Source organism: Eumetopias jubatus, unplaced genomic scaffold, assembly GCF_037043125.1.
Source record: "Eumetopias jubatus isolate StellerSeaLion01/CBP00866 unplaced genomic scaffold, mEumJub1_p1.0 scaffold_16, whole genome shotgun sequence".
NCBI classification, from domain to species: Eukaryota; Metazoa; Chordata; class Mammalia; order Carnivora; family Otariidae; genus Eumetopias; species Eumetopias jubatus.
In genome coordinates, this window is record NW_028274822.1 from 79491581 (window position 1) to 79512819 (window position 21239).

At 48.4% G+C, this 21239-nt stretch overlaps 1 protein-coding gene across 2 annotated transcripts in view; it reads left to right on the forward strand.

Annotated features, from left to right (window-relative positions):
* Positions 1–635: 635 nt before the first annotated feature.
* Positions 636–21239, forward strand: part of VSIG10 (V-set and immunoglobulin domain containing 10) — a 31080-nt gene continuing 10476 nt past the window's right edge. For both annotated transcript variants that reach the window (XM_028116721.2, XM_028116722.2), the window contains exons 1-4: positions 636–845; positions 6878–7159; positions 15749–16051; positions 18138–18398. In XM_028116721.2, the coding sequence (XP_027972522.2) occupies positions 767–845; positions 6878–7159; positions 15749–16051; positions 18138–18398 (925 nt within the window). In that variant the 5' untranslated portion in view covers positions 636–766. The remainder of the gene's footprint in view (positions 846–6877; positions 7160–15748; positions 16052–18137; positions 18399–21239) is intronic.

The window sequence follows — 21239 nt, forward strand, 5'->3', positions numbered from 1 at the left end:
CTTGCCTTCTTCGTTCTGCAAAGGGTAGAAGACAGCCATGGCGGCCCTGGCGTCCGCCCTGAGCACGGGAAAGCACGGGAGAACCCTGCAAGAGCTAAGCTGGGACGCCGAGGGGACCCCGAATTCTGCAGCTTGGCAGCCCGCCCCTCGGGCTGGCCACGCTCCTCCGGGTGCTGCAGCCGGAGCGCCCGGGAGGGGAAGCAGCGGGCGAGCCGGGGCGGGGGTGCAGTCCTGCGGCAGCTGCAGGGCTCTGCCCGGCCCAGCTGTCCCCGCGACTCCGGGCTGCCGTCCCGGGCCGAGTGGGCTCGGGGAGGGACAGGCCTCCGCGCTCCACCCCCGGCCGGGCCGGACTCCGCTCTGCGCGCGCGGGCGCGCGCCCTTTGCATAAAGCCCTCCTCCCCGGCCAAGGTAGAGGAAGTTGGGCTCCCGCCTGGATGGGAGGCGGGAGGGAGTCCCGCTCCTGTTGTTTTCCGCGAGCGGGAGTGGGTGGCGGGCGCAGAGGGTGGGGTGCGCCCTCCCACCCCGGGCCGGGCGCTGCGGAGACAGAATCGCGCCGGGAGCCCCGCGCGGCTCCCACCGGCGGACATTGGGCTCAGCCCAATCATCCTTCCTGGGGGCTGCGGAGAGTCGGGCTCCTCTGTCGTTCCGAGGACCTGGGAGGAGCACTCAGTACCCCAGGGGCCGGGCCCCTGGGGAGCGGGGGGCGCACACCCACCCAGCGGGAGCCTGCGTTTCCTGAGGAGCCCCTGCCGGTGCCTGGGGCGAGATGGCCGCGGGCGCCCGGGCGTCCCAGCCGCAGGTCCTTGTCTGCCTTGGGGTGCTGCTGGCCCGCTGGGTCGCCGCAGGTAAGGGGCCGCGATCCGGAGGGAAAAGTTGAGTTTCGCCAGGCAAAGGGGAGAGCCAGGGACCCAATTCCCTCTGACTCCGCGGGAGCCAGTTGTAGCCGCGGCTCCGCAGCCTCCCCGGGAGGGTCTTGTGTTTCCTGCTCGCTCGCTGCTCGGCTCTCTTTGCAGGAAGGAATTTTCCCGGGCGCCTGATGGAAGGCAAGATATAGCCCTAGTCGCTTGGAGTGGGCAGCCAGAGAGGCTGCAGAGGGCCTGCGGAGAGGCGATGGGAGAATTGGGGAATTTGAAGATGGGAAAATTGGAGAGGCACGTGTAGGGGAGAAAGTGGTATTTTGTTGTGGCTTTTTTGTTGGTTGGTTTTTTGTTTTTTTGTTTTTTTAAGCGTCGGATGTAAATTTGCGTTCTGGTTTTACCTGCTGCGCTGGGGCTCAAACTCCAGGCTCCTTTATTTTTCTCTCCTTCCTCTGCCCAAGGTTGAACTCGCTTTACACTTGCAACCTGTGGATTTCCCTGCACATCCCTTGCAAGCCGACCTGTGCGGACTAGCACGTTCAAAACCGTGCCGTCCTTCGCCATAAAGAAACACAAAACCAAACCTTTTTATTTTGAAGTTATTTCAGACTTTCAGAAAACTTGCCCTTACACTTGACATGACCTCTTCCACTTGGCAGAAGGTCTTAAATCCTTCACCTATGCTCTCCCTCGTAACATTTAGTTTACAGGGTTGCTTACAAAAATATATAGGATCTAAAAATATTGAAAAAGCATTTTTGACCTTAATGCACCAGTGAATGTGTGTTTTGTGTGCAGGGCAGGGTGACGAGCAATGAGAGCGAGGACTCAGGTAGAGGGAAAGGAGATGGGGCCAGCAGGTGGTGTACCTTGCCAGAATACTTGGAGTGTTATTTTCTGTGTTACCCATGCCCACACACACTGCTGATCGGTTCTTGCAGGAATTGCCCCCCCCCGAGCTTCCTAGCAGCAAGTGCCAAAAGTTCCTAACCCTTAGGCTCTCCTAAGATTGTTTTGTTTAGTTTTTAGCAATCATTTAAAGGCAGTAACATGGGCGCCTGGGTGGCTCAATCGGTTAAGCGACTGCCTTCGGCTCAGGTCAGGATCCTGGAGTCCCGGGATCGAGTCCCACATCGGGCTCCCTGCTCAGCGGGGAGTCTGCTTCTCCCTCTGACCCTCCCCCCTCTCGTGCTCTCTCTCTCTCTCTCATTCTCTCTCTCAAATAAATAAATAAAATCTTTAAAAAAAAAATAAAGGCAGTAACGTTTCCCATAATCTAGGTTTCCAGTTTATCTGGAAAAATCTCATGATCTGGCAGCACAGGGCTTTTCCACCTGGAACTGAGTAGCGGTGACCCCCTTCTACCTAGGGCATGTGACCCCAAATTTGTTCTGCCTCTCCTGTTGTAGTACTTACCCCTGACCCTCTTCAGTTAGGGACCTTACCTGCTGGCCCCTGCTGGTATTTGACTTAGTGGTCACTGTGCTACGGGGAGGAGGAGAGGACAGTCCCTGGCTTGCTCTCCCCGGAAGTTAAAGGTGATTGTTCCCTTCCCTCTGGCTGTCTGCAGTGTTTAACTGCACTGTGAACATCAATGGCCTTGGGACATCCGAACCCTGGGTGGAAATCATCATTCTGGAATGAACCAGCTTTTAGCCCGGCTGCAGCTCACCACACAGGGACACTTCCTCCATGCCGTGCCCAGCCATTTTGATACCCAGGCCAAGTTCACCTTCATGGGTAGTGCCAGGGGGCTTCCTCAGCTTGGTGTATTTTTGTTGTTTGTTTTTCCAGTTGGGAGTTATCTCGGGAAAAAAAATTGTCCCTTCCCTCCTGACAATGTTCATGCCTGCACTGTCACCTCAGCTTATAAATCCCGTGTCATTCTTGGGAAAAAGTTGGTAGGAAAAAAAAATAACTGGGTGCAATCTCAACTCTGTGAATGATAACATGAGGGCAGCATTGGGAAATGGTTGTTTATATTGTTCCCTCCTTAGGTCCATATTCTGAATTTAAGGTGGGGGGGAGGCATTCGCAGACCCTGTGGGTACCATGTGGACAACTTCTAGTAACACAAACTGTTAGGATGTCTATTGTCTCATCCTGTCTGATCGGGAGACCAGAATAAATCCCCGAGACCCCGAGGATTGAAGACCTCAGTGGCAGTCCCAGCTCTCCCAGCGACTTGAGGGGGCCTTTAAGGAAATCACTTAAGCTTTCTGAACCTCAGTTTTCTCATCTGTGAAATGAGGGCACACGGGATGATCAAGCATGGAACCAGTGCACCCTCAAGGACCGCCCCTGCTTGTCCACGTCAGACAGACGTCACTAACTGATGGCCGTATTCTTTTCCACTGAGCCGGGGCTCAGCCTGCCTCATCTTGAACCCAACCCCTCAGGACTGCCACATCTCAGGACGAAATGACCTCCAAGGTCACCTTTAGCTTCAGTGGCTAAAAAGAATGGAGTGAGCAAAGCCAGGAGGAGTGACATGCCTTAAAATGGCTTCTTTTGTGATTGTGTCTTTCTACTCCTTGGAGGAGAAGACAATGTTAGCTCAAGTTCCAGAACTAGACTTTTGCCAGGGCTTTTCCAAGTTCTTTCTTTATTCATTTGCCAGGGAGCTGAGAAGGGGCAGGTCTGTAGGTCTCAGGAACACATGCTGCATCCGTAATTCTACAGTTCATCTTCTCTCCTCTGTGGGCATTGCCACTGAGAACTTGGGTTCTCAGGCCTAATTGTTTAAAAATAATTCTCACCTGCTCTTCAAAGTGATTGTTCAGGAGCCTTTCTTGCTGTTTTGGAATCTCTAGCATTAGATGACATTGTCTGCCTTCCAGTGAGTGGCTTAGAGTTTTTTGGTTTTTTTTTTTTTCCATGTTGTCCTGGCTTTGGGAGTGGTATGGCCAAGATGAGGAGAGAGCTGGAAGGTCCCGCGGCTCCAGGCTGGCTTCCAATCTTTCAAATGGAACCCCTTCCAACCAGACAAAAGGCCAAAGACAGATCACTGTTACTCTTTCCTTTATAATAGGGAAGGATTTTCAGAGGCAGATGGCAGTTTATTTATTTTTTTACTGCTTTATTGAGATATAATTTACATACCATAAAATTCACCCTTTTAAAGTATATCATTTGGTGGTTTTTAGTATATTCACAAGATTGTGCAACCATCACCACTAATTCAGTCCGGAATGTTTTCATCACTCCCCGCCCCACAAAAAAAGCGGTATGCTTGCCTATTAGCAGTCATTCCTCACTACCTCCTTAGCCTCAGACAAGCCACTTTCCCCAGCCCTAGGCAACTGCTAATCTACTTTCTATTTCCACAGATTTGCCTATTTTGCACATTTCATGTAAATGGAATCACACACTATGTAGTCTTTTAGGACTGCCTTGTTTCACTTACTGTAATGTTGTCAGGATTCATCCATGCTGTAGTATGCACTCCATTCCTTTTTATGGCCAAATAATATTCCCCCTGGATGGATATACCACATTTTATTTATCCATTCATCAGCTGGTGGGCATTTGGGTTGTTTCCATCTTTTGGCAATAATGAATAATGCTGGCTGTGAATGCACACGTAAAGTCTGTGTAGACATACGTTTTCATTTCTCCTGGATCTACACCTCAGAGTGGAATTGCTGAGTCACACCGTGACTTTAACCTTGTGAGGAAGTGCCACGCTGTTTTCCAAAGTAGCTGCCCCGTTTAAAAATCCTACCAGCAACGTTAAAGCAGCTTCTCTGCATCTTTGCCAGTATTTGTTCATTTGTTATGGTCTTTGATTTTAGCCACTCTAGTGGGTACGAAGCCGTAGGTGTCCTCTTGTGGTTTTGATTTGCATTGCCCTGATGACTAATGATGAGCATCTGCTCGTGTGCTTATTGGCCTTCTGTATATCTTTCTGGAGAAATGTCTATTCAGATCCTTAGCCCATTTTTAAATGGTATTATTTATCTTTTTATTGTTGAGTTGTGAGTGCTCTTCATATGTTCTGGATACAAACCCCTCATCAGGTAGGTGATTTGCAAACATTTTTCTCAGTCTGTGGGTTGTCTTATCACTTTCTTGATGGTGTCTTTGGATGCACAAAAATTTTTATTTTGACAAAATCCAATTTAGCCATTTTTCTTTTCTCGCTTGTGTTTTTGGGGTCCTGAGAAACCATTGCTTAACTCAAAGCAACAAAGATTTATTCTTTTTTTTTCTAAGCATTTTATAGTTTTAGCTCTTACATTTAGATCTATGGTCCATTTTGAGTTAATTTTTATATATGATGTGAGGTAAGGGGTCCAGCCTCATTCTTTTGTACACGGATATACCCAGTTGTCCCTGTATGTCAAAGGCAATTTATTTTGTAATGAGATACCACTTTTTGCAAAACCCAGTATATTCACATACTTTGAAAACTTCTGATGTGGTGTAAAGAGAACATTTTGGAGGATAGCAAGAAGTCTAGCTTCTGGTCCCACCCTGCTACTTTCTCACTGTAGGACTTGGAGTTAGCCCACTTTCCGTCTTGGCATCACACCTTTCTCATCTACTGAGTGTGAGAGCACGAGTAGAAGACTCCTAACTGGTTCTGCCAATTAGTCCTGGGCCTGTGGCCTGTTTGTATTTGGACATTGATTGTGGAGGGGGCTGGAAAGTTTCGACACTTCTCAGCAAGTGGGCTGCATTTGCTTCTTGTTACCTGGTGACAGTCTGTGCCAGATCAGTCACCCTTCGCACCTGTCAGTCATGAGTAAGCGTCAGAATCACCTGGAGGGCTTGTTAAAATGCAGTGCTACCTTCTGCCGCCACCCCTAGATAGGTGATTTATCTGATTTAAATGTTCTGGGGTGGGACCTGATCTGTGGCACTTCTAATAGCAGTACCACTGCTGCTTATCTGGGCTTTTGAACATGTTGTTCCCTCTGCTGGGAACCCCATCTTCCCGTCTACCTGGCTAATTCCTACCTGTCCATCAGATCTCAGTGTGGCCTGCTGGAGGAAGCCTTCCCCGGCAGTCACCCCAGCTGGACTTGGGAGCCCCTTCTCTGAGGCCATGTCATGACATTTATCACCCTGGAACATAATTGCTAGTCTGTTTTCCCCACTAGACTGTGACATCCTGGAAGTCTCTCTCTGTTTTGCCCATCACTGGCTCCCCAGTGCCTAACACAGGGTATGCCCAAAGTTGGAGCGACAAGAGAGCTTTGACTTCCAGGATCGTTTGCACCTGAGATGGCGAGAGCCAGCGGTAGGAAGGTGGGAACAAAGCCCAGGCCCTCTTCCCTCCATCCGTTCTGGATTTCCCGGCAAATAAAACCACTTGGGTTCTGTATCGGTTATTTATTGCCACATTAGTGCTGCATAACAATCACAAAATGACCGTAAGTACTTATTATAGTAATAACTATATTAATATATATAATATTATATATATATATATAATATAATAACTTATTATAGCTCTAGGGCTGGGGTTAGTCAGCTCTGCTGATCTTGCCTGGGCTCACCCTCGTGTCCGGGCGTCCACTCGGTGGCTGAGGGCTGATCTGGAACGACCTCAGCTCAGACGATTGAGACACCTGGGCTCTGCACATGTAGCTTTCATCCTCCTCCTGGGACCTAACGTGGGCCTGCCCTGCTCCAGGTGATGGCAGGAGGTGAGCGTGAGCAAGCCCAGTTACACGCGTGCTGCTGGAGCCTCTGTGCGCGTCACTTTTGCGAACATCTCATTGGCCAGAGCACGTGACGCGGCGGAGAGTCAGGGTGCGAGCGCAGAGCCGTCTGCGGTGAAGGGCAGGGATAGTGCGGGGAGGGGGAGATTTGGGGCTCTCTCTGCGATTGCCATTTACGGCAGGTTCATTAACATCAGCCCTGGCCAATAATCCGCAGCGTGCTTAAAAACACACACCTGTTGTTTTGTTTTGTTTTGTTTTGTTTTCAAACCTAATGCAGAGGGATGGTGCACAAGGGAGGGTGTTCAGAGACGAAGACATGTAGTAACAGCCTGACCTTTACTCGTACAGGATTGGAGGCTCTGGTCATTGGAGAGGTTCACGAGAACATTACTCTGCACTGTGGCAACGTCTCAGGACCAAGGGGCCCGGTAACCTGGTACCGGAATGACTCGGAGCCTGTCTTCCTTCTGTCCTCCAATTCCAGCTTCCCGCCGGCTGAGCCGCGCTTCTCTCTGGCAGATGCCGGCTCGCTGCGCATCACCGCGCTGAGGCCGCGGGATGAGGGCAACTACACCTGCTGGGAGGTCCTGAACGAGACCCGGTGGTTCCGAGTGTGGCTGCAGGTGGCCGGTGAGTGCGGTGGCAGGGCCCTGGGGCCGGCTGGCCAGGCGCTTGGAGCCCTGGGTGGGAGGAGGGCCTTGGAGGCATGCCCCGGTTTCATCCCGGGCTCAGTGACCTCTCACACCTGGATGTTCTCATCTGTGAAATGGGGATGAAAAGAATTCTTGTGTCCTGGGATTGCTGGGAGGACTGGATTCTGGTTTATGTAGATAAAGTGCTGTTAATGGCTCCTGGCATATTAGTTAGCGATTGCTTCCAGCTTGTTAGCATCGTCCTTGCTGTTAATGCCATTCTATTATGCACCAGAGTCAGAGTATATAACATGGTGGAGTCAGACTGCCTGAGTTCCAATCCTGAGGTTGTGTCACCTTGAGTGAGTAGCTTAAGATCTCAGAGCATTAGTTTTCCTTATTTATTAATCGGGGATAATACATTACAGACCTTGGTATAGTGCTCTTAATGCTATGGTGCTCACTACAGGGTGTGGCGTGAGCTACTATTATATTACATGCTGCACTTTCCTCAAACAGTGTCTTATCTGTGGATATACATGCACGAATTTAGAATGGGGGTTGGCGGTCGCCTGGGTGGCTCAGTCGGTTAAGCATCCGCCTTCAGCTCAGGTCATGATCCAGGGGTTCTGGGATCAAGTCCCGCATCGGGCTCCTTGCTCAGTGGGGAGCCTACTTCTCCCTCTGCCTGCTCCCCCTGCTTGCATGCTCTTCCTCCCTCCCTCTCCTTCTCTCTGACAAATAAATAAATAAAATCTTAAAAAAAAAAAAAGAATAGGGGTTGGCAAACTCTAGCCATATCTGTGAGCCATATCTGGCCCACAGGCTACAAATATTTTTTACATTTTTAAATGGTTGAAAAAAACCCCAAGACAAATGATATTTGTGACATGTAAAGATGATATGAAATTCCAGTGCCCATAAAGCAGGCTTTATTGGGACACAGCCACACTCATCCACTTACATCTGATCTCTGACTGCCTTTGGTGCTATCTTGGCAGAGTTGAGTGGCAATGATGTGGGTCATATGACCTGAAAAGCCTAAAATATTTACTCTCTAGCCCTTTGCAAAGAAAGTGTGCTGTTTACTGGTTTAGACGGATATCCAGGTTCTAGATCCAGAGTGTGTTGTTTGGTAGAAATATACATGTGATCCCTACTGCTTCCTGGTTTCCTCATCTGTAAAATAATTTACTTATTTCTTTATTCAACATATATGCATTGAAAGACCAGTGCCGGGCACCGGTCAAGGCACTGAGCCACAGGAGTGAATAGGACAGACCAGGCCCCTGCCTGCATGGAGCTCACATCCTAGTGGGGGAAGACGGACAGTAAGCAAGTACATGAATGCATCAGGCAATACGAGAGTGATGAGGGCTCTGCAGAGAGTCGAGGTGGGGTGATTCTCTGAAACACTTTAAATTGTGGGGGTCAGAGAGAGCCTTTTGGAGGAAGTGACATTTCAGCTGAATGATGAGTAGGAGCCAGTTCTGCAGAGATAAGAGTAATTCGGGAAGAACTATATCCAGTGCAAGATGAGTTGAGTGTGGTGTGTATGCAGATGGGGAGAAGCCTGGTGTGGGGAGAGCCCAGTGTATGAGAGGGTGGGACTTGTGTTATGGGTTGAATTATATCCCCCCAAAATATTGAAGTCCTAACTCCTGGTATCTGTGAATGTGACCTTATTGGGAAATATGCTGCAGCTGTAATAAGTTAAGATGAGGTCATTGGGGTGGGCCCTCATCCAAACTGACTGGCATCCTCCTAAGAAGAGGAAAATGCATGTGAATATGGAGACACACAAGGAGAATATTGTATATAACAACAGAGGCAGAAAGTGGGGGGCTGCAGTTGGAAGCCAAGATATGCCAGGGACTGATGGCCGCCATCAGAAGACAGGGAAGAAGCAAGGAAGGATTCTCCCTGCCCTCCTGACACGTTGACTTCAGACTTCTGGCCTCCAGAACTGTGGGAGAATCCATGTCCGTTGTTTTAAGCCACCTCGTTTGTGGGACTTTGTAAAGGCAGCCTCAAGAAACTAATACACCTTGAGCGCCTGGGTGGCTCAGATGGTTGGGCGTCTGCCTTCTGCTCAGGTCATGATCCCGGAGTCCTGGGATCGAGTCCCGCATCGGGCTCCCTGCTCCTTGGGAGCCTGCTTCTCCCTCTGCCTCTCTCTCTCTCTCTCTCTCTCTCTCTGTGTGTGTGTCTCTCATGAATAAATAAAATCTTAAAAAAAAAAAAAACCAATACACCTAGCAAAGAGTTGAGACTTTTGTTGTTGCTATTGTGGGTGCCAGAGGAAACTCCTGGAACTTTAAGCATGGGTGTGGCATTATTTCAGTTACACACACAGAATGTATGTGTGTGATCTCAGGAAGGCCTGATAAAAATAGGGAGGTCAATTGGAGGCACAAGATGGTGGTGGCCAGAACCAGGGTGGTGGCAGTGGCCTTGGTGAAAATGCACAGCTTCTGAAACGATTTTGGAGGCAGGCCAATAAGACGTGCTGGTGGATTGGAAGTGGAGGTTGGAGAAAAGCAAGGCTTCAAGGACGCTTCTAGATTTTTGGATGGTCTCTAAGGTTTCTGGCAACTCTTAAGGCTTATGGAATTTGGGAGTGCAGTGGTTTTGTGTTTGGAGATGCCACAGTTGAACTGCTGAATTGCCAAGAATGAATGTGGGTGTGTTAAAAATGTCACCCATCCTTGCCCAGCTCTGTTCAGTTCCTACTGTGAGCCCATGGGCAGCTCACTCCAGCTGCCGGTCATTAATAACTCCTCATGGCAGTCTCAAGAAATGCTTTCTCTTTTGACCACAGAGTAAGATGGCATTACAACTTGTGGCTTTTTTAAAAAAAATCATCATTCTCTCCAGTTTATGATGACTTTATCTGACATTGATTAATCATTGGCTAAGTTTATTGGAGGGTGGATTAGTTTCATTACTGCCCTGTAGGGACATAAATGTAAGGCCTTTTTATGATGAACGGGAACTTGTAGCTTAAAAGAATCACTAAACTCAAATGGCTCCTTGGGGCTCCGTGAGTTACTGTGATGTGATTCGTATTATGGAAACTTCTTCATTTGGAAACCTACGGTGTCCTCAACTGGTGTAGGCTTGTTTGTGACAACTAGATGTTGACCTAGTTTGGGCTGCTGTAACAAAAGTAACATAGGCTGGGTGGTTTCAACAACAAACACTTCTGGCAGTTCTGGAAGCTGGGAGGTCCAAGATCGAGGTGCCAGCAGATCCAGTGTCTGGTGAGGCTCACTTCCTGGTTTGTAGATAGGTCTTCTCATTGTGTCCTTACTTGGTGGAGGGCAGAGAGAGAGGAGGGGGGGGGGTCTCTCCTTAGAAGGGCACCAGTCCCATTCATGAAGACTCTGCTCTCATGATCTCATCATCTCTTCCCAAAAGCCCCACCTCCAAATACCATCATATTGGGGATTAGGTTTCAACATGAATTTTGGAGGGGATACAAGCATTCCGTCCGTAGCACAGATATCAACTGGTTTCCCATGCACCAGAGCCCTCCAGAATCGCAGGTCTTGCTCACATTCTAGGACAAACCCTGGCAAACAGACCCCTCCGGGCATCAGGGAGCCCCTTACTGCTCCTCCTCAGACAGTGGCTGAAGGGGAGGCCTTGACATCTCAGATGGGACTCGGCCCTCATTTTGCAGGAAAGATTTTGGAATATGGATTAGATTTGATCCGACCGCTGTTTCTGGGAGGGGAGGGCCATGGTCTTGCTGAGTGGCTAAGAGCAGACACTGAGGTCCAGCTGCCTGAGTTCAAATACAGGTGCTTCTGGCTGTTGTCCTTGTGACATTGGGGAAGTCCCTTGAACTCCCCTCACTTCAGTTTTGTCATCTGTGAATCAGCAGTAACCGTGGAACCCAGGCACAGACTCAGTGCACGCGTTCACGAGATGAACATGCACGGCCCTCAGCACAGAGTTGGGCACACGGTATGCACCTGCTTCGTGTTACCTCGACCACCTCGTTAAACAGGTGTTGGGATTCCTGTGGGAAAAATGCATCTCAGGTTCCCAGCAATCAGTTAACATCCAGGCCTTTTGAACAGGACCTGCTGCGTGTCCAGATCTTGCATTTCCCATCTTTTCACTGACATGGTTGATAACTTAGTCTCTTAAGGAGAAAAGTTTGGAAATGTTCAAACATGGCCTTGGAAGCGAGGGAAAAAAATTCTGAGATGTGACAAGTTGTTATCTGTAAGTGACTTTGAGTGTGTGAGTGGACAGAGGTGCTGTAGAGACACAGGGCTGGCTGTAAACGGGCCAGTAACTTCTCCCTCCTTAACATTTGGAATCTCTGCCTATTGATCAGGGGGCATTTGGTGTCTCTGCCTCCCGGGGAGTCAGGTTTCTATGGGCTAGGATGATTTAATATGCCTGGGATGGGCACTGCAATGTGATTTTGTTATTTGTCTCAGGATACAAGACTGAACTATATTACTTGTTAATTTAATGGTACAGTGGAAGAGTCTTGTCCTCCGGACTGGGACCACTGCCCCTGAGGATACAGAAATCCTTTAGTCCAGAGCAGTTCAGGGCTGCCAAGGCTACTTATTTCATTGGCTTACCCATCCTCTTCTGCCTCCAAATTGGGGTGGGCAGGAGGTTAGAACTGCGGTGTGTTTACCTGCAGGAAGGCTGGAGGGATGGGCACGGTAGCACAGACTTGAACACATTCCACTAGACTTTGTTCTTCTTTAAAGATAGCAGCTCTTGTGCCCTGGGGAGCTTAGTGAGCAGATGAACCCGTGGAGGCCTGCAGTCATACTTCATGGTGCGCGGTGCCGGACTCTCCCCGTGTCTGTTTTTCTCAGGCCACCCAAGTGCTGAGGGGGCATTTGAGCTGGATGGCACATGGACTGTGAGGAAGCTGGTTTGTATCAACCTCCAAGAATCCCTTTGGAGTCAGCTGGGGCTTGGGGGATGGGGAGCGCTCCCGTCTAGTGAGTGATGCGGCCGTTACATCAGGGAAGGCCAGGAAGGGGCCTCAGAAAAGTCCCATGTTCCCTGACTAATTGGGTTCATCTATTTTCCCTCGTTCTATGATGCTGATGTGCCTCCTCGCAACCTAAGGTCCTAGAGAAAGAGTGTGTCAGGCACAGTGAAGAAAGATTGTTGGTTCCCTTCAGAGAATGGAGGATCCTTGCCTGAAGATTGATTACCTTGAGTCTTGCCAAGTTCATCTGAAGCAGAGATGGGTGCTTATAAGAAGGTGAAGACCTCTGGGCTCCAGCTCTTTGGACGGGAACAGCAATCACTAGGGAAATTGGGAGGCAGTGGGGTTTTTGCACGTGTCTCTATGTTCAGTCTCCAAAAGTGATATCAAAAAACTCTCTGTGAGATCCCCAAGGATCTTATCCCACTCTAGAACTATATGCCCACTGATGAGCAGAGACTACCTGGTACATTCTTAGGTCATTTTCAAATCAAAATGCTAGTATGAAGAGCAAATGCCTGATGACAACTTTTCCTGTTGGCAGAGAACCCAAGACACGGAGATGAGAATCTCCCATTTTGTGGGTCCCTGCGTTGTAAGTCAACCCTTTGAGACTCTTGACTGGCCAAACTATGTTTATGGAGGGGAAGGAAAGAAGTGAGTTGTTCCTACATCAAGAATGTCCACAGAGAAGAGGACGGCAGTGGCACTGGTAGAATGTTCTAGAACAGGAATCCAACTTTTTCTGTAGAGGGCCAGATGGTAAATATTTTAGATGTTATGGCCCAACTGGTAAAGTCGAGGATGTTATATAAAAACTTACATAACAAGAGCGAAAACACATTTCTACATTTTTTTTTTAAAGATCTTATTTATTTTGAGAGAGAGAGAGAGAGAGCGTGCGAGCACAAGCACGGGGAGAGGCAGGGGGAGAAGCAGACGCCTCAATGAGCAGGGAGCCCAAAACGGGGCTTGATCCCAGGACCCCGAGATCATGACCTGAGCCCAAGGCAGACACTTAACCGACTGAGCCACCTAGGCGCCCCTATATCTGTTCTTTTCATTTCATAGGAAAGACAGGAGAGAATGAGAGCGATGAGCACTTGTCCAAGGTTGTCTCTCTCTAAGTGGCAGTATGATTTACATCAAGGTCTGTGAATTCAGAGTACAAGCTCATGACCACTAGGCTAAGGCATCCATCCAAGAAAGAGCCGAGAATTCAAACTACAAGAACCGAGGCCTCAGACCTCAAACCTTTGTAACCACTCTATATTTTTATTTATTTGCTCTTTTATTTTTGTCTCCTCTCCCATCTGTCTCTCTGAGTGATTGCCACCGTCACCCTGCAAGCAGAAAAGGGCTGGTGGGCTTCTCTTCGGGCATATATATCACGTGGGTGAGGAGAGCAGTGGAAAGGAAGGAAATGGGCACCTCCTTCTGTGTAGTAAAGTCAGAGCAGGGGAGGAAGCCCAGGGGATCAAGAAGATGGCATCAGCTTTAATTAAGAAAGCAGCCCCAACCCAAGGGATTTATGTGAGCTGTAACCTCTGAATGCTTAATTCGGGAGGCTTTTAAGGTTCTCTCATTTGATTTATTTTTCTAATCCTTCCACCTGTTTCTTCTCATCCATTCCCTGTATCCAGCGCTGTTTTCTTGCTGAGAATTGTGCTGGTCAAAAGCCCCTCCCAGCCAGGTTCTGGCGGTCCACGCGGTCCAGGCCAGGCCACCGTGGCCCTGCAGACCACAATTCAGAAGACCCAGGCTGTCTAATCTAATGCACTGCCTTTGCCGGCGCGGGCTTTGACTCTTAGTACTACAGAGATACCCTCTGCTTCATGGGATGCCTGCCAACTGTGGGCACGCCCTAGTACCTGTTGGTCTGCATACCTAACCAACTAGCCAGCAACAGTAAATGGTACCTCCCAAACTAATGGCATAATTTTTTTCCACAGACCCTCTATGGGAGGTGACATGATCCCAGCAGATCCATGCAACTAGTAGGACCAGCCCCAACCTGAGAAGCATATTGTCAAGAATATTGTCCCGGGAAACCCACCATTTCTATAGTTATACAATGGCCTCAGACATAGGTGAAGTAGATGCTGCACTTTGAGGGGCTCTGGGAGAGCCTTTTCCTTCCTGGAATAATTTTTCCCACTGGCCTATTTCTGTTTAAATTCTTTTGGTCAAGCATTGCCCTTCTTGGATTCTTCTTTTTAAAAAGGGAAGTCTCGGGGTGCCTGGGTGGCTCAGTTGGTTAAGCATCTGCCTTCGGCTTACGTTATGATCTCGGAGTCCTGGGATCGAGCCCCACTTTGGGCTCCCTGCTCAGCAGGGAGTCTGCTTCTCCCTCTTCCTCTGCTGCTCCCCCTGCTCTTTCTCTCTCTCTCAAATAAATAAATAAAAGGGGGAGTCTCTGGGAGAGGTAACACACTCAATGGCTTTAGTCTAAATAGATATTAGTTATATTCCTTTCATCAAAAGAGATGCGGCATCTTGGGTGCACTGGGTACCAGCCGTGAGAGGGCATTTCTGGAGATGAGAAAGAAGTTCAGAAATGTCAGGGGGATGCAAATAAGATCCAGCACTTACCAAGTGCTTCCAACGTGACCGACATTGTTCTGAATGCTCTACCATACTCACTGAATTATCACCATAGCCCCCTGCAGCAGGTTCTAGCATGCCCCCATTTTACAGATGTGGAAATGGAGCCTCAGAGAGGTTAAGTAATCTGCCCAAGGTCACACAGCTAGTGAGTGGAGTCCAGAGTTGGGTCTGGAGCCAATGTATCTTGTCTTTCAGTGTGAAATTGTGCTAGGACTCTCCAAGCCCACCCCGAGGCTCAGTGATCCTCTAGGAGAAGTCCTAGGACGCGGAATGTAATTTGATTTATTACAGCGAGAGGCTACAAAGCAAAATCAGCAAAGGGAAAAGGCACATGGGGTTAAGTCTGAGGAAAACCAGAAGCGGGCCTCCAAGAGTCCTTTCCCGGGGGCGTCAAATGGGACACGCTTAATTCCTCCGGAGCAAGTTGTGGTGACATGTGTGAAATGTCTGCTGGGAAGCCCCTTAGACACTCAGCACCCTGGATTTTCACTGGGGGCTAGTCACATAGGCATCCTCTGCCGAGCACATACCAAAATTCCAGACTCCTGGAGGGGAAGCAGGTGCTCAGCTTAAACCACACTGTTTGTACAAATGGTTCAGGCCCAGTGAGCCTCAATCTCGTCAGCTCTGGGAATGGCAGAAACCCTCCCGAAATCCATGCTGCAGTCACCAGCCAAGGCCAGCCTTGCAAGCGGGTCTGCTGTGTTCACTCTGTTAATGCACAGGTAGCCGATCCACTCACCAGTGTGTCCGAAAAGGAGTGATTTGCTTTTTTCCCTTTTCTATAAGGATTGAGCCCCCCACCCCCAATAAATCCACATTTATCTCAGGATTAGAATGCATAGGGGCACTTGGCATAGCATTTAGCACATAATAAGTATTTGATAGATATTGTCATCCTCACTGGCTGCTTCCTGCTCATTTCTGTGTCTGTTAGATCTGGTAAGGAGCTCAAGTTAACTCTTAAGTAATTAATGCTTTCTCCATTCCCCCTGTCATTCCCAGGCGGCCCTTATGAGGTTGAGGTCAATATCTCCAGCACTGGCAAGCTCCCCAATGGCACCATCTATGCAGCCAAAGGCTCCGAGGTGGACTTCAGCTGCAGCAGTAGCTCCTGGCCTCCACCAATGGTTGAATGGCAGTTTCGGGCCCCAGATTCCAGCACCGAGCCCTTTGGAAACAACCTGACAGTCAGCTGCTTCACTCTGCTGCTGATGTCACAAAACCTCCAAGGAAACTACACCTGTTTGGCCATGAACATGCGCACTGGGAGACAGCGAAAGGTGACCACCGAGCTCCTGGTCTACTGTGCGTAAGAAGCGCTCCCTTCCCCCTCCCCCACGTCCTCACCTTGACCCTTTGTGAACTGCATGTTTGTGCCTCTTTTGTCTACAAAGGCATGCCTGCTTCACAGGTCCTAACGTGCTTCTGCAGCTTTCTCAACACACAGGTACACACCCGGCACTGTGTGTCAGAGAGGGAGTCGCTTCTAGAAGCTTGCTGCTAAATAGGGTTACAGGAGAGTCCCTGTGAGCCACAGAAGGAAATTAATGCCAAGCCTCATGCTTGCTTTTTTTTTTTTTTTAAATTGAGGTGAAAGTACAGAACAACCATTTTCAAACATACGACTCAGTGGCATTTAGTATGTTCACAGTGTTGCGCAACCACTGCGTCTGTCTAGTTCCAGAACATTCTCATCACCCCAAATGGAAATCCCATTGCCACTGAGCAGTGACTCCCGCTTCTCTTCATGGCTCCCTGGCAACTGCCAGTCTGTGTTCTGTCTGTCTGCTTTTGCCTCTTCTGGATGTATCGGGTCAATGGACTCATGAAACACGTGGCTTGTGTGACTGGCTTCTTTCACTTAGCATCATGTTTTCAAGGCTCATCCATGTTGGAGCAGGTGTCATCACTTCATTCCTTTCTATGATTGAGTTAATATTCCATTGTAGGGAAAGACCAGAGTTTATCCGTTCGGCCACCCTCATTCTGTCCATGAACTTGGGCCCTCTCGCACTGCTAGGAATCAGCAGTCCACGGACCTTTATTCTGGGGGTGAGAACACAGCAGATTCCTTGGGTGAAAACCACTGTAGACATGTGGAGTGTGCTCATAATCCATGCTAATGAAAGGAAGCTTCAGAACAACAAATGAGTGAACGGGATAATAACATCTTTCTTAATTCATAACGTTATTCGGAGCCTTTATAAGTCTCTATGTTCTGTGTCATAAATGACATTATTTATGAAGTCATAGGTGCTTGTTAGAGGAAACAGATGAGCATAAAGAAGAAAAGAATATTCTAATCATCATTTTGGTGTATTATCAATAATTTATCTTGTAGATGACATGTATCTGCCCATTCATGTAAGATCCAAACATTTCTATTTATGCATGTTATATAAAATATATAAAACATACATATATAATACGTAATACAATATACATATATACATAATGTATACATAATATACATATATGTTTAGATGTGTAATATATGTATAACATAATATACATATAATGCATACATATATAATATATACATATATACACATAACAAGTATAATGGAGGCGCCTGGGTGGCTCAGTCGTTAGGCGTCTGCCTTCAGCTCAGGTCGTGGTCCCAGGGTCCTGGGATCGAGCCCCGCATCGGGCTCCCTGCTCAGTGGGAAGCCTGCTGTCTCTCTCCCACTCCCTCTGCTTGTGTTCCCTCTCTCACTGTGTCTCTCTCTGTCAAATAAATACTTAAAAAAAATGTATAATGTATATACACATAAAGTATACAATATATGTGTATATATACATATTATACATCTATAATGTGTGTGGATTTTCATATATAGTTATTAACACATGGGTTACATTGGATCTCCAGGTTTGTAACTTGTTAAATTTTTATGTTTTTAGTAATACATGTACATAATAAAAAGGAAGTATATGTTAAGGGTGGGGGTGAATCCCACCTGTACCTCCCCTTGGGGACCAGCACTGTCCAGTAGAACTTTTTATGAAGATGGAACTGTTCTATTCTGTGTGGCCCAGTACAATAACCACCCACCACATAGGGTTCCCGAGCCCTTGAAATGTGGGTGGTGTGATGGAAGAACTAAATTTGTAATGTAATGTAATTAATTTAAATTTAAATAGCCACATTTAAAGGCCACTGTGGCTAGTGAGAAATGCAAAGATGATAGAGGCCCACAACCTTGGAGATTTAACACTCGGCAGAGGAAATCGGACTATTGTCACACACTAATTTGTGCTAAGGAGCTATTTCAAGGTACGCTAACTGGGCATGATGTTTCTCTGATACCCCGGTTCTGTAATCCTTAGAGCCAGCCCAGGGGTGATCTCCGAGTCTGCGACTAAGCCCACATGCTCTGGTGTTTTGCAGTCCCCCCTCCATCAGCCCCTCAGTGCCGGGCAGAGATGTCACAAGGATCACTCATGCTGCAGCTCACCTGTCGCTGGGACGGGGGATACCCAGACCCGGACTTCCTGTGGACAGAAGAGCCAGGAGGTGTGGTCGTGGGGACGTCAAAGCTGGGGGTGGAGATGCTGAACCAGTCCCAGCTGTCAGATGGCAAGAAGTTCAAGTGTGTTGGGAGCCACATAGTGGGGCCGGAGTTGGGAGCCAGCTGTGCGATACAGATCAGTGAGTCTGGCTTGCCTCGTCCCGGGCTGGGGTCCACCTGTCTTTATTGTGAGAGAACCATTTGCAAGGTCTGGGAAGGAAATCCCAAGATATTGCAGTGAACTGAATTGTTTCTTCTTTTCTTTTGCTTTGTGTTTTCTTCCTTTCAAATGTTAAAGATGCTTAACCAAGCTTCTTGGTTCTCATCCAAGCTGTTTTCCACTCTTGACAGACACTAATTAAGCACCTGCTGTGTGCCAGGTACTGTTTCCAGGTATTGGGGATGGAGTGGTGAACAAGATGGGCGTGGTTCATTTAGTAGCCATCTCCTGTTATGTAACAAACACCCCCAGAATTAATGGCTTAAAACAACACATCATTTATTTATCTTATGATTTCTGTGGGCCAGGAACTCAGGGCACAGTGGGTTTGTCTTGGCTCCATGATTCCTGGGTCTCAGCTGCAAGACCTGGTTAGGGGGCTTGAAATTGTCTGAAGGATCTACTTCCAAGGTGCTCACCCACATGCCTGGCAGGTTGCTTCCTCTCCATGTGGGCCTCTCCACAGGGCCCCTTGACTGTCTTTACAACATGGTGCTGGCTTTCCCCAGAGCAAGTGATCCAAGAGGGAGCAAGCCAGGCTGATGCTATCCTTTCTCTGAACTACTAGCCTCAGAAGTCACATGGCATCCCGACTGCCTCTTCTGTTCGTTAGAAGTGAGTCACGGTCTGGGTTCACTTTCAAGGGGAGTGGGTGGAATTGGGCTCCACTTTTTGAAGGGAAGAGTGCCACATGATTCCTGGACGTGTTTTTGAAATCACGACCACTCGTCCTTCATAGATTCTTCTGTGTGGGGGTGGGGGTGAGAGGAAGACAAATTCCAAATACAAGTAAGGTAGGCTCAGATGGTGATAGTACTTGTGAAGAGGATGTAATGGGGTGTGTGAAAGAGTCTCTTCTAGGAAGAGGGCCACTGTTCCTCCTCTGGGGCAGGGAGGTCTCCTTGTAGCGGTAGCATTTTGAGAAGAGACCTGAAGGATGGGAAGGAGCTGGCCGGGTAGGCTAAGTGTTCCTGGCAGAGGAAATAGCAAATGCTGAGGCCCTGAGGTGGAAACGTACCTGGCATTTGAGGAACCGAGAGAAGGCCAGTGTAGCCAGAGGGCCGTGCATGAGGTATCCATGAGGCTAGATGGCTGTTGTGGGTTGAATTGTGTCTCCCCAAAAAAGATCTGTTCAAGTCCTAATCCTGGGTACCTGTGGATGTGGCCATATTTGCAATAAGAGTCTGTAGGTGTGATGAAGTTAAGATGAGGTCATCCTGGGTTATGGTGGGCTCCATTCCTGCGATTGCTATCCTTACAAGAGGGCCATTTGGACACAGACACACGGGGAGAATGCCACATGATAATGGAGGTGAGGACTGTAGTGATGCATCTATAAGCCCAGAATGCCCATGATTGCCGGCGACCCCCGGAAGCTAAGACAGAGGCATGGGATGGTGTCTCCCTCGGGAGCCTCCAAAGGAGTCAAGCCTGCTGACACCTTGATTTCAGAGCTGTGAGAGAATGGATTTCTGTTGCTTTAGGCTACCCAGTTTGTGGTGCTTTGTGATAGCAGCCCTGGGGATCTTGCATACAACTGTATGCAAGGACCAGAGAGTGTTGGGTTTTGTTGGCCATGGGGAGGATTTTCCTCATGGCCTGTCAGGATAATTTACCTCAGAGGGGCGGCTGTGGAGCGCTGGCCTGCTGAGAAGACAGCCTTGCTATTCCAGGAGGTGCTTGTTGTCCCAGGCAAGTGGCATTCACATGGCTGTCCCTTCCCCACTGACTCATTCAACAAACATGTCCCGAGTGTCTCGTCTGTGTCCGGTACCTGGCTGGCCTTGGGCAACAGAAGGAACAAGACTCACTTTCTGCATTACAACAGGGCTTGGCACACAATGGCCCACTGGCCAAGTCCAGCCCAACTGATAGTTTGCAATTTTATTTTTAATGAGCTATAACTCACGTAACATGAACTTCACTATTTCGAAGTGTATAATGTGGTAGCTTTTTGTACATTTACGACATTGTACTGGACCATCACCGCTGTCTACTTCCAGAACATTTCCATCACCTCACAAAGAAGCCCTACCCACTGGCAGTGACTGTGTGCAAGTACTTCGTTCCCAGGATTTCCATTGACGTGGAGTGTTACCATTAAATCATTAATTTTTTTAGACTTTTCCTATTTGTTCATTAGAACGTGGCATAACTGTTCTAATTTGGGTTTCTTTGATCCTGGTGTGGTTGGCAATTTTCATATGCTTCTTGGGTCCCTATATGTCATCTGTGACTTCATCTGTTCATATCTTGTCCATTTTTCTATTGGGTTCATCTTTTCCCGTTATTCCCAAAGAGTACTTTATATTAACTTTATCAGTTAATTTCATAGAACTGTTGTGCCTGTCATAGGTATTTTTCTGTCCTCCTTGGCTCGTAAACTACATTTGTGCCCCATCCCTACTGTGATCCGCAGTTTCCGATTTTGAAGGGGGTCACCTCTGTCAGTCCTGCTCCTTAAGGGTTTAGGGTTCTCTTTGCCAGATCATTCACATGTTGTTTGTAAGCCTCACAATCGCCTGCAGGTTAGACAGGACGTTTTGCAAGTTGCAGATGTGACACGGTGTGAACTGACTTACCCAAGATTCACCTAGCTTGTAAGTGATTGAAGCCGGCACTTAGCCCAAGCTGGGCTTACCCCAGAACCCTTGCCTCCCTCAGGGACCCCCTTCCTTGGGACCTAGTCCAGCAAATCTTTTTGGGTAAGAGCTATGTACTCAGCGTGGCACCGGGTCCTGTGGAGGAATACCGAGTCCTG